Source organism: Zalophus californianus, chromosome 2, assembly GCF_009762305.2.
Source record: "Zalophus californianus isolate mZalCal1 chromosome 2, mZalCal1.pri.v2, whole genome shotgun sequence".
NCBI classification, from domain to species: domain Eukaryota; kingdom Metazoa; phylum Chordata; class Mammalia; order Carnivora; family Otariidae; genus Zalophus; species Zalophus californianus.
The window spans coordinates 17,835,242-17,848,974 of record NC_045596.1 but is presented as its reverse complement, the minus strand read 5'-3'; the positions used below and the strand labels follow the sequence as shown (position 1 = coordinate 17,848,974).

Sequence of the window (13,733 nt, the reverse complement as noted above, 5' to 3'; positions counted from 1 at the left end):
ATTTATCCCTTTCTTGTTTATAGTTCTTGTTGGTAAGTTTAGACTTCTCCCAGATAGAAGGTGTTTGATATGTGTAAGTTTGAGTCTGGTTTCTCTAAGTTCACATTTTATTATTTTGTAGTAACCTTTCACATTCAAGCATGAAGCCATAAAGTATGAGACATTTTCTTTCAAAGTGTTTTATTGTTCAGGTTTTGATGATAAAATAACCTGAAATTAGAAAGTACTGGAGGAGAAATAATAGACATACAGCATTGTATCTTACATAATAAGTAGAGAAAGTTGGGCAAAATAAATGAAGCAAAACACACACAAAAGGCATTTTATAGGCTTCACTGTTAATGACATGATACTGTACATGTGAAACTTTTTATTTAATACTTAAAAGCATCTATTTTTGAACTTCCTAGCTCTTCTTCTAAACTATTTAAATTGGCATAATCCTTTTCTAGAAAGAATAAGCTATTTTATCTTTCATGCTTTTAATCTTTTAAAAAATGTAATACACAATTCTTTAAAGCTAAAATACAGTACCGAGATATTTCTCTATTTTCAAAGAATAGCCTTTCTTTTGCTCTTTTAAAATGTAACTGTGCCACCTAGAGGCAGCAAAGTGAAATGTGTCTGAAATTGTCAAAAATTGTTAACAAAAATTATGGGATTTTTAGAATTGCTAATTAAACATGAAGGCACAGCTGATGGAATTATGCCTACTTTTGAATGAACCTATGTCTGAGATAAAACAGGTGTCTTCTAAATTTTGGAAATCAGCATCTTTTTTCCTTATCTGACACTATTTTGAATAATCGATAAAATCCTATTTTTCTTGAAAACTGTCTTAATAGATGGCTTTCTATAGCAAATCTAAATTCCTATTTTGGCAGATAAAAACTTTTCCCTGATCGTGCTTAAAAAAATGAGACAGAAAGAATATATTTGTTTGCAAATCGGAATAGATACCATGGTTTTGTTCAGTAGATGTCCTGCTGTAACCAGTTATGTATATCCTAGGTCACAGTGGGAGCCAGAGAAAAAAACTTAAGCAGAAATTGGGTCTGCTTGAAATAAATGATCAGAAATAGTAGGAATTGAGGCAGAAAGATTCCTGGAAGGTGGGGTTAGTAGGAGACAAAAGAAACCCTGAATAGTAAGGAGGTAACGTGTGGGGTCAGACCATTTGGGTAGTACCATCGGTGATAGTAGTAAAGATAAAATAGCCTCTGTACTGTGATTCCCTTTTGTTACTGTGTTCACACAGAAATACAGGAAACTAGAGAGCTCTCATTTGTTTCTACATCCCTCTAGTGTGGCTTTGAAATTTTGTTTGTATAAAACTTGCTGAATGAAAGCAAACTTCAGCTTCACCTATGCTATAATTAAACATGCATGCTAGCAACATTTTTTTTAAATACAACTCTTAAGTAGTTACTACATTCACGGGGATCAAATGTCTTAGTTATTTCAACGCATTAATGTATAGGGAAAACTTGACCTCCACCCCTCTCTTCCATTATGGTCACTATCTGTACAAAGTCGGTAACTTGTCACTAATAGAAGTTTCTTGCCTGTTGTTGAAGGGATTTTCATGTATCTTGAAACAGAATGAATATCTAGTCCTATTTTCTTCCATTTTTGCATGAAGGCTGCATGCTCTAAACATTGTTTCAAACCATGCTTTTTTCCCCCCATGAAACAGTGTATCTTCGGACGGTGATGGTGTCCTTGGAATAATATAATTTATGGTACTTTCGGATGATATGATGCTGGTGGCTAATTTTCATTAAGTGCTTATGTTCTAGGCATTCTCCTGAAATCCTTACATGCATTAACTTATTTGGTCATTGTAGCTACCTCATGAGGTCTAGTGCTATTCTCATTACCCCCAGTTTACAGGTGGAGAAACTGAGGCATAGTGAGGTTAAGCACCATGCCCAACTTTGCAAAGTTAGTGTTGGAATCGGGATTTGAATTCAGACTCCAGAAATCAATGTCTTAATCACTCCACTAAATCTCCTTTCCGAAATCTTCCTATATCTTCCTCATTCTTTTTTTTTTTTTTTTAAGATTTACTTATTCTAGAGGAAGCAAGAAAGAGAGTGCAAGAGCAAGCTGGGGGAGGGTCAGAGGGTGAGAATCCCCAAGCAGACTCTCCGCTGAGCACAGAGCTGGATTCCGGGCTCTCTCCCATAACCCATGAGATCAGGACCCGAGCCGGAACCAAGAGTCTGACTCCCAACCGACTGAGCCACCCAGGGTCCCCGGCTTCATTCTTTTTCACCATTGAACATTATTTTATGTTCCTACCATGACTTATTTAGGTCTTCCTCTGTTTCCAGTAATTGCCTTGTACAGTATTATTTCACATATTTATAGAAAATCTGCAGGATAAGTTTTCTGAAGTGGTCTCAAAGGGGGACCAATTTTATTCAGTGGAGGTATTGAGCAAAATGCATAGATAGATCCTAAGATAGATCTTAGGTGTATGGTTAATGATTTTTTTATGTGAATACGCACCTTTGACTACCATCAAGATCAAGATTTTGGCTTGATTACTTGTTAGCTCTCCTGTGCTTCTTTCTGGTTAATCCCCGCACCGTCTCACGAGATATCCCCTGTCCCATGTCTGTCACCATAGATCAATTTTGCCTGTTCTTAAACTTCATAAAATTGGAATTTTACAGTATATACTCTTTTGTGTCTGGTTTCTTTCCCATCACTACATCTGTGAGATATATCTTTGTTTTTGCATGTAACAGCAGTGTACTCTTTTTCATTGCTACACAGTTCATTGTAGGAAAATACCAGAACTTGGGTGTTGCACATTTGATGGGCATTTGAGCTGTTGCTAGGTTTTGGCTCTCAAGAGAAAGCTGCTGTGAGTATTCATGTACATGATTTTTGATGGACATGGGCACTCTGGAGTGGAATTACTGGTTGGTAGGCTATCCGTATATTTAGCTTTGGTCGCTTGTGCCATACAGTTGACCAACATGGTGGTTTTGGTTTATAGTCTCAACAATAATGAGAGTTTTAGGTTTTCCACATCCTTGCCAATGCTGGGTAGCGTAAGTCTTTCATTTTAGTCTTTGGTGGTGGTATTATGATATGTCGTTGTGGTTTTAATTTGTTGTTGTCTGTTGACTAATGATGCTGAGCACCTCTCCATTTTCTTATTGTCAGTTTGGGTATCCCCTTTTGTGAGGTTCTTGCTCAGATCTTGCCTGTTTTCATTATCTTTGACTTTTAATTTTTTTTCTTTCAGTTTTGTTGAGATATAATTGACATGCAACACTGCATAAGTGTAAAAGGTATACAGCATAATGACTTCCACATATTATGAAATGATCACCACAATAAGTTTAGTTAACATCTGTTATCTCATATAGATACCAAAAAAGAAAGAAAAGTTGTAGGCTCTACACTCTCAGCAACTTTCAAATATACCATACAGTAGTATTATCTTATAACTGGGAGTTTGTATTTTAATTACCTTCATCCAGTCCCCCCCCCCCTTTCCCCTGCCTCTAGTAACCACAAAAGTGATCTTTCTCTATGAGGGTTTTTTGTTGGTTTGCTCGTTTTGTTTTGTTTGTTTTTAAGATTCCACATTACATCTTGCCTATTTTTACTTTGGTTATCTGTTGTTTTCTTACTGACTTACAGGAATTCTAGATATGAATGGTGAATGGGAGCTCTTTGTTGGATTTATGTGTTGCGAGTATCTCTCCCAGTTCATGCCGGTCTTAATGAGTTAGGGCTGCTGTAACAGAGGACCAGAGGCTGGGGTGGTTTATAAAGAACAGGAATTTATTTCTCACAGTTCTGGAAGCCTGAAGCCCAAGAGCAAGGTCCTAGCAGATTCGATGTCTGGTGAGGGCCCACTTGCTGGCTCATAGATGGCGTTTTTTTCCTGTGTCCTCATATGTGGAAAGGGCAAGGGAGCTCTCCGGGGTCCCTTTTATCTAGGTGCTAATCCATTCATGAGGCCACTGTGTCCTGATCACCTCCCAATAGACCCCATCTCTTTTTTTTTTTTTTTTAAAGATTTTATTCCTTTATTTGAGAGAGAGAGAATGAGAGAGAAAGCACATGAGAGGGGGGAAGGTCAGAGGGAGAAGCAGACTCCCCGCTGAGCAGGGAGCCCGATGCGGGACTCGATCCAGGGACTCCAGGATCATGACCTGAGCTGAAGGCAGTCGCTTAACCAACTGAGCCACCCAGGCGCCCTAGACCCCACCTCTTAATACCATCATATTGGGGATTAGTGTTTCAACATATGGATTTTGGAGGGACACAAACATTCAGTCTATAAAAGTGCCATTTTCCTTTTTCTCTTAATGTTGTCTTTTTATGAACAGAGTTGCTTAATTTTCCTAAGGTCTTGCTTTTTATAGTTAGTGCTTTTTATATCCTCTTTAAAAAAATCAATAGTGTCTGACTCTTGGTTTCAGCGCAGGTCATGATCTCTGAGTCATTAGGTCAAGCCCTGCATCTGGCCCTGTGCTCAGCATGGATTCTGCTTGGGATTGTTTCTCTGTCTTCCCCCATTCCTCTACCCCGTTCACACACACACACACACTCACACACACACACACACACACACACACACACACACACACACACACACACTTTCTCTTGCTCTCTCTCAAATAAATAAATCTTTTAAAAAAAGAGGTTTTCTTAGCTTAATTTGTTTTCTTTATATCTGAGGTCTGTAAACCATGGTGAGCATTTGACCCACAGGCCCAGTCCCATCAGCTGCTTTAAGTGATTAATAAGCACCTGCATAGTAACCTCAATTTCCCTCTTGGCCCTCAAAGCCTAAAGCACTTACTGTTTGGCACTTTACCCCTTTCCCTGGGTCAGTCTCTCCGCTGGGGTTCTCTTCCATTTGGGTAGGTCAGTTTGTGGTGACAATCCAAAATGCCCCAGAAGAAGCATGCCCTGTGGGACCAGTGACAGGAGCACCTGTGCCTTCTTCCAGTTGTAACTTGGATAAGGGTCTTTGCCCTTTATTTCAACCTCCAGTTTCTTTCTTATACTCTATTCTTTTCACTTGATTTTTGAAAAACACTAACTGCTTTTAAATGTAAATATTATATACAATATATTTTGAGAACTGAGTTGGCACTTTGATGGTTCATTAGATATGTGGCCACCTGTGTTTGTTAGCTCTCCGATGAGGCCTGTGGAAGGCACATTGGTGTGCCCTCCCTATGGCCCCTACCCAGACCCTGCCAGGTGATTGGTGGTGTCTTCACTTTATAGGGAGGTAACGGCTCCAGACTCAGGTAGCCAGCAAGTGAGTGGTGACGTGTTACTGAACATTTCCTAGAGGAATGTCAAATACGTGGTGCATGGGAGGAGTCTAGAGGCCAAATCCTAGATATTGAATTATCTTATCTAAATAATACCAGTTATTAATTCTGCACTGGAATAGTAGCTCTTTGTAGAAATTGAGAGGAACTGCTTTTACTAGCATCTAACTGGTTCTCATTGCCCCAGTTTTTTTTTTAGTTTTCCCATGGATATTCTGGACTTCGGGCAAAATGTGAGTGCGTGCAGGTCCTGGGACCATAGACTAATCGTGTGGGCATCTCATAGGGGCAGATGGTGCAGACTTCATGGTGATAGGCTTTTTCTCTTATATTTTCCCTTTTCTGGTACTCAGTTTACAGCCTGTCAGCTCTCGAGGGCTGGGACTACGTTCTGAGTTTCACTGGGTATCCAGTGCTTGGCATAGTGCCTGGCCATGGTGGGTACCCAGTTAACATGTGTCAAATATATAGATGAATTGCAGGTTTGAGACTCACCACGACGTAGTGGAGCTCTTAGACTAGAATTCAATTTCCCATGTTGTAGCTCCAGTTTCCTATTAACTGTGATTTTTGTCAGGCTCCGTGGGCCTCTCTTCATCATTTGTTACAGTGAGGGGCTTGTTAAGGTGTTCTGATATGATCTTTTTAGATCTACAATTTGTATATTGTTGACTTCTGATTCTTCAGGAAAATCTGCCCCCTTTTCCATCTAGCTTTTATAGATGTGTCAGGCACCTCCGGATTAAAGATGCATTTACTGTGGACGACTTCCTCCATCCAGCTGTCCTTTTGTAGCTTCCAGAGTCCGTTTAGAAGGATAATTTTGGGAGAGGATCTGGAGACTCTACAACCCCTGTTTTCTGGCGTGGCGACTGTGGCTGGGGCAGAGGCACCTGCCCAGCCTGCTTTGGTCCTTTATAAGGAAGGAAGCCTTATGGTGTCAACTGTTTTCATTTTAGTCGGGCACTGTCTGCATTGTGTTCGGGAGGACATACTTGGCAGCAACGTTCCCTTGGACCAAATCATCATGACACTTAATCGCTTTGTGCCTCACTTGCTCAACCTCTACAGCAGGGCTGGTAATGTACCTATAACTCGTAGAGTTACTCAGTGTAAAGTGCTGGCACGGTGCCTGGATTATGATGAATGCTTTAGAAGTGATTTGCTCTTATTTACAGTATAGATTTTGAGCTCTTCACTCCCAAAACCGTGTTGCCTTTACCATCTTCAGACATTGTTGCAATCTGATTGTGGGTGTCTCTCCCCTGTGACGGGCAGCTCTTCAAGGGCAGGAACCACGTCTTACCATTGTGTCCCCAGTGCTTCACCCAGTGGTCAGTCCGCTTGTATTTGTTGAACTCGGAGTTGAACTTGACCGCAGATGGTTAGCGAGGCCCGTTTAGGCTTGGTTGTCTAAGAGGTACTACTCTGCCTTATCACAAGTCTGTTGCTGTCTCTCCATGACCCTTGTAGCGAAGTCAGTATTCAGATTTATCTACATCTCAGATGTAGAGCAAGGGTGTGTGCATGTCTAAATATGTACATGTGCATGTATGCATGTACACACACACACACACACACACACACACACACACACACCCCATACGTACATACACCATAAGTAGCTTACACAGTGGAAGTTAGGAAGGCAGAGTAAGGTGTGAAGAAGATAGCATGAAACATTGGTCCTTGAATAAAACAAAGAGATATGAGGGTCAGCGTATGTTCATCCCTGGAGAAAATCTCTGCACGTCCAGAAACGTGCAGCTGGAACAGGGCTTTCCTTTTTCCCTCAGGACTTGACAGGATCTGAACTCTACGCCCAGGCCGCCGGTCTGCTGCACCCCGTGGTTTATACTACCGCCGTCATTCTCCTCTTAAGCCTCTTGGCGGTCCTCATCAGTTATCTGTACCATCACAGGTAAGAAAAGCAGCTTGGCAAATGGGGGATTTCGAGTGGAGGGAGTTTATTTCACATCAAATTAGGATAAAACTGAGTTCAACACCATGCTTTCCTTCTGAAGGAAGAGCCGTTACTTTAGAATACATACAAGCTTCCTTCAGTTCATGCAATTCGACACATGAGGAATTAGTCCAGGAGATGGTCAGTTCACCTTTTGTAGCATTCACTCTGTTTGCTTCTGGGAAAGAATATGGGAGGTATGTGTTGGAGGCTGGGAGGTGGGACGGGGGCAGCAGGCAGGTGAGGTGAGCTGGAGGCTTGTTACCTGTGGCGGTGTCTTCCAGAAGCCGACGGTGGTGTTTACTTCTAATTTATGCCTTTGTGCACGTTGTGATCTTCTTTATTTTATAGATGGCCCTTGTAAGGCAGTTTGTGGCATTTAAACATGGATATGGTTTCTGTTAATTGGAGGCAAAGCTACAGAAACTTATGTTATGGTAGGAAATAACGAACTGGAAGGATTTGCTAAGCAGAAATTCACTCTACAAGAGGTTTTGCTAGAATGTATTTTCCTATTTAAGCTGGACTTACATGGCATTTCTTGACATTTAGTGAAGAAACAAAAGGAGATTTTGATATTAAAAGAAAGAAAGAAAGACTTCAACATTTTGTTATGAAAGGCCAGGAGGAAATGTACTGGGCATTTAGACCGTGTTATCCTAGTAGGTCAAGAAAAGCAGAAATCTCCTGGAAGCAAACAAATAATCCAGCTGTCATAAGACGTGGTAACTAACAGAAGCCCAGATATTTCTTATTATGGAGAATTTGTTTAGCCTTTAGTGGGTGCAATAGTTCCATAAATGACTTGTCTTTTTTAGTGCGTGAAGTGAAATGTTAAGAAACTGTATTGAGTTAAATGAGGTCTCAAATCCTGTGTTTGTGTGTGTGTGTCTGATAGTACATGTATTTTAAGTAAGATGTTTAAGCATAAAACATTTACGTTTGGCCTTTTATACAGTTGGAATTGCAAACTTGCAGATGAATATCATAGCCTCCTGCCTTACATGAACTAGCCTGAATATTCATATTTTTCCTTTTAACAGTTTGATTAGAATCAGTCTCAAGGGCTGGCATATGCTTGTGAACTTGTGCTTTCATGTTTTCCTGACCTGTGTGGTCTTCGTGGGAGGAATAACCCAAACCAGAAATGGCAGTGTCTGCCAAGCGGTAAGTCAGAGTGAAAACCTGAAATGGGAAAAAATAATGACATTAGAAAGTAATTTCATGTTTTATTAACTGTAGAAGGAAGCATGTTTTTTAAAGTTGTTTTTCTTTACAGTTAAACTTGAGTGTCTGTCACTCACATGTTTTTAACTGGTGTACTCCCAAGTTTTGAACTGTTATTTCACAATTGGACATGTGACTTAGGGAACTTCTCTCTTTATCCTTGGGAATTCATTGCTACTTGTTATGTCTTTTATAATGCCGAACATTTAATTTAAAAAGTTTGTAAAACCCTGACTTGGGCTAAGAAAAAAGTGATATTTTCTGACAATAGGGTTTTATTTGTTTACTTATTTATTTAAAGATTTTATTTATTTATTTGAGAGCGAATGAGCGAGAGAGAGAATGAGCAGTGGGAGGGGCCGAGGCAGAGGGAGAAGCAGGCTCCCTGCTGAGCAGGGAGCCCGATGCAGGACTCGATCCCAGGACCCTGGGATCATGACCTGAGCCGAAGGCAGATGTTTAACTGACTGAGTCACCCAGGTGCCCCAGTAGTAGGGTTTTAAAAATTATTTCATCTACTTATGGAAATAATAGGAATTTGAAAAAGATTTAACTGTAAGATACAGAAATCAGAAGCTTCTCATGTGTGGTAAATAAGAAAAATTAAAAATACTCAACTTTTAATTCCAAATAAATTATCATACATGTCGCCTTAGTGAACAGTATTAGTATTCTTCTGGGATATATGTAGAAAAATCAAAACTATTCAACATATGAATAGACATCAAAAATTGTACATATTTCCTATATTTGCATACTGTTTTCCATATACGGGATAGGAAGTGGTGCCATGTAGTAATTGAGTTCAAACTGCCTGGATTTGGGTCTCAGGTCTACTTTGCTGTTTTTATTGACAGTTTATTTAACTTTTGTTTTAATTGCCAGTAAAACATGACAAAAGACTTACCCTCTTTACAAACTTTTAAGTGTACAGTTTAATATTAAGTACAAGTACAGTGTTGCACAGCAGATTTCTAGAACTGTTTCATCTTGCATGACTGAAACGCGGTACCTGTTAAACAGCAGCTTTCCATTTCCCTGTCCTCCCAGCTCTGGGCAACCACTGTGTTACTTTTCTGTAGCTTGACTACTTAGATACCTCGTCTAAGTGGAATCATGCAGCGTTCATCGTTCTGCAACTGGTTCATTTCACTTAGCATAATGTCCTCAGGGTTCATCCGTGTTGTAGCATGGGACAGGATTTCCTTCCCTTTTTATGGCTGAGTAATATTCCATTGTACAGATACATCATCTTTTCTTTATCCGTTTATCTGCTGATGGACATTTAGGTTGCTTCTATCTCTTGACTGTGGTGAATAATGCTACAGTGAACGTGGGGGTGCAGATGTCTCTTTGAGATCCTGTGATTTCAATGTTTAACTTTTCTGTGTCTCAGCTTTCTCACCCATAAGTTGGGACTAATTTTTGAGTTGTTGTCAGATGATGTGATTATTTATATATATATATATATAAAACCCTACTGTAATTTACAGATAAATGATTTGAGGTAATGGGAAGGTTTAGCCAAGAGTGAATCTAAGTTTAACAAAAGAAGTTGGATGCAGAAATGCAACTATGAGGAAACATAATTAATGTGAAGATGCCATGTATCAGAATATCAGGTACCAAGAGTGAAAAAAAGATGTTCGCGATTTACAGGCAAAATTGTAATAGATATTTAAGAAGACCTAAATAAATGGAAAGATATACTAGGCCCAAGGACAGGAAGTGTTACTATTAGAAAGATGGCAGTTCCTCTGAAATTAATATATACATAAGAGAGTTTTTCACAAAACACAATAAAATGGTCTTTAAATTTACATTAAAAGCAAAGGACCAAAGATAAAGATAGCCAGGACACTTCTGCAAAGGAAGAGTAGAGCAAGGTGACTGTCCTTCTAAGCATCAGAACTTAGGAGGCTCTCATCATTAACACTGCGGCATTTGGGGTAGGGAGAGAGACATGGACCAGCACAGTAGAACAGAGACTCAGAAGCAGACCCATGTGCAACTCTGGTGTGAGACCAAGGTTTGCATGCTCTTCAGTTGCAGGGAAGAGAGACCTCTGTGCAGCATAAAGGAGCTGGAGAAAATCCACGTGGAAAAACATTACAGTGGATCTGTGGTCATGCCTTATAAAAAATGTCAACTTCGGGTGGATTAAAAAACTACTATGGCCAAACCAAAATGTTAAAATTCACATTAGAAAATATCACAGTCCTTGGGATAGGGATTTCTTAAATACGACACTAAAAGGCATTGACTAGAAGAGATCATTTTAACCAAATTAAAAATAAGAGCTTTTGTTAATTAAGGTTCCTTAATGAAAGTGGAAAGACAAGCTAACAAATTGGAAGATGCTCTTCCTAATACATACTGCTGAAAAGGCACTGGAATAAAAAACACATTAAGAACTATAATCAACGAAAATGCCACAAACAACCCAGTAGAAAAAGTGGCGAGGGTGGACAGGCTTTTCAGAGAAGAGGACACGCAGAGTCCGTATCCGTGGGAAGAGGTGCTCGGCATGATCGGTGGTCATGGAGATGCAAATTAAGACAATGAGGTAGCATTTATGCCTCTTCTGTCAGCAAAAAATCAAGCCTGACAATGCCAAGTCATGAAGAACATGTTGGGTCCGCATGTTTTCTGCGTCGTGGGTGGGAATGCTAAGCAGATGATTCTGGGAGGCTTTGCGGTCTGAGGTTAACCATGCATAGACCCTGGGACCCAGCAGCCCCGCTCCTGACTCAGAGAGTACGCTTGCCCCTATGTAACAGACGTGTGTCTAGGAGTATACACGTGCGTATGAATATTCATAGCAGCACTGTGCCCAATAGAGAAAACCTGGAAGCAACCCAAATGCCCATTGGTAACAGAGTGAGTGAATAAACTGTGATATTATGCAGCAGTCAAAACTAATGAATTACAACAATGTGTAACAATATGAGTAAGTCTTAGGAATATATGTAAAAAAATTAAGTCCCATAAATTACATCCACCCTGCTGTCTTTTTTTTATAAAGCAAGAAGTAATGAAAATGAAACTGCTCACTTTTAATGAAAATATGTAGATCCAATAAAACTGTAGAAGGAAGGCAAAGGATGATAAACAAGATAGAGAGTAATGATGACCTTGGGGGAAGGGAATTACACTGTTTGATACAGGTTTTGGTCAAGGTCTTGCCTTTTGTCTTGCTGATAAGTTCTTAGCCACTTACGAATAATAACTAATTAAATAAAAGCAGGACGTGCTTGGTCCAGTCACTAGAATGTGTCATGAACCTAAGGTTGACAACTAATCCAATATTGTATAGCTGACATCCAGTTTAAAATGTGAGTGTGTGTAAGAATCATGGAGAGGATTAAGGTGCTGGAGAGTTTATTACTGCTAGTGTCACTATGGAAAAAATTACCTCTCTGCTGTGCAGAGTGTTTCTGTTGTAGGCCATTAGTATACACTGGGAATCCAACTTGATTGGACCGTACGAGAGGTCAGTAATGGGTCTTGGGTCAGCTGAATCCATGCACAGAAGATAATCTGTTTTCTCAGCGTCCCCCCCCACCCCTTCTGATTCCTATTCATCTTGTTTGTAGGTCTCAGTTTACTGTTTGAGAGATACCGTCCCTCCCCTTCCCTCATTATCCCATGGTGCTTATTAAATTTCCATGATGCCTACAACCCTTCACAGTTGACTGCTGTTTACCTGTTCTCTGTCTCTGGACCTGACGCTCTGCAAGGAATCCCAATGATCTGATTCACCTGTGTTTATCCAAGGATCAGCACAGGACCTGACCCAGAGTAGGTGATACTAGATGCTTAGCAAATATTTATTGGGCGAATGAACAAAAAAGGCCTCGGTTTACAAATGGTAGAAGTCATTTGACCCTGGAGCCATTTTGAGCAGAGGTTGTGAGGAGAGTGCTCAGCACATGGTGGTGGCAAAGGTAGTCTCGGTTTGTCTAAAAGTATTCATTGTTTTCACGAAGCAGACACCTTGATTTCACTGAGGCAATGAATAGAAAGAGGCCATTGTGAAGATGACTGCCTTTCATTGTCCTGAATGATATTTTATACCTTTTCTAGAAAGAAAAGGAGAGGAATTTGCAGGGAGTGTTCAGGGCCTCTACATTGAATGTCCGTGGCTTAAAGATGTTTTGTTTTGTTTTTTTAAAGGGAAAGGCAGGTCCTTAGATGTTTTTACGTGTCATTTTCTTCTGTTTTTCCATGGTTCTTCCTTCTGTGAAAAACAACACTCTTGCCGTTTCTGACTCAGGCATGACTGGCTTCTCTTTGCTGTTGTGGTAGTTCAGTGAGGAGCCAACCGAGCGGGGGGTCGGGGAAGGCAAGCAGCACTGGCCTGGGCTTCCAGACACTAGTAGGTAGGTTCTAATTCTGTGTCTGCCGGGATGACTAGTATGGTGTAGGAAAGATGGAAAGGTTCGAAGCCGACGGCCAAGAAAGAATTCTTCTGCAAGAAGGTGGTTTTATGAAAGCAGAGGGACAAGACCCGTGGGCAGAAGGAGCTGCACCCGGGTCATGACAAGTGGCCCGTTATACACTTCCAAGTTGGGAGGGGGTTAGGGAGAGTGAAAGTCTCTAAGGAATTTTGGAAGCAAGGTTTCCAGGACCTTGAGGGGGCTAGCTATTGTTGGGAAGAAGTCATTTACTGCCTTCTAATAAAACTGTAGTCATGAGACCCTTCAGATGTGTATCAGTGGGCCATATGCTTGGGGGACGATTGCCAACAGGTATCTTGAGGGGTAGAGATAAAGGAAGTTTCTAAAGGAATTTTTATGTGTTAAAGGAGACTTACAGGATCCTGGGAGTTGGGCTAAGCTTGGCTTTTGCCCTTAGCAAAGTAGTAACATCGAGGCAGCTGAGCCCCTAGAGGAATGTCACTCAAGGATTTGGCGATGGGCTGTAGGTAGTAGGAAATTTAATAATTTTTCTTCTGCCTTTGTTTCCCACATCTGTATGATTAGTCATTTAGCCTAGTAGGGGCTTAACGTTTCTTCTATAAAATAATGGGTTGGGCTAGTTAACTTATGTGATCATTAAGGTTCTTCCAGCCGAGCCCTAAGTGCACCTACTAGAATCCTAATGTGTGCATACCTTATATGCAGTTTCATATGTGCACATAATTGGTGCAGTTTTATGTTTCTTATTTCCCTTTCAGAGCTCGTATACTTGATGGACGGTGCGAACGGGTTCTACGATGCTTT

The 13,733-nt window shown here is 40.5% G+C and overlaps 1 protein-coding gene across 2 annotated transcripts in view; it reads left to right on the top strand.

Annotated features, from left to right (window-relative positions):
* Positions 1 to 13,733, top strand: part of ADGRA3 (adhesion G protein-coupled receptor A3) — a 122,254-nt gene that overhangs the window by 100,662 nt on the left and 7,859 nt on the right. For both annotated transcript variants that reach the window (XM_027600189.2, XM_027600190.2), the window contains 2 exons: positions 7,115 to 7,239; positions 8,325 to 8,448. In XM_027600189.2, coding sequence (XP_027455990.2) covers positions 7,115 to 7,239; positions 8,325 to 8,448 — 249 coding nt within the window. The remainder of the gene's footprint in view (positions 1 to 7,114; positions 7,240 to 8,324; positions 8,449 to 13,733) is intronic.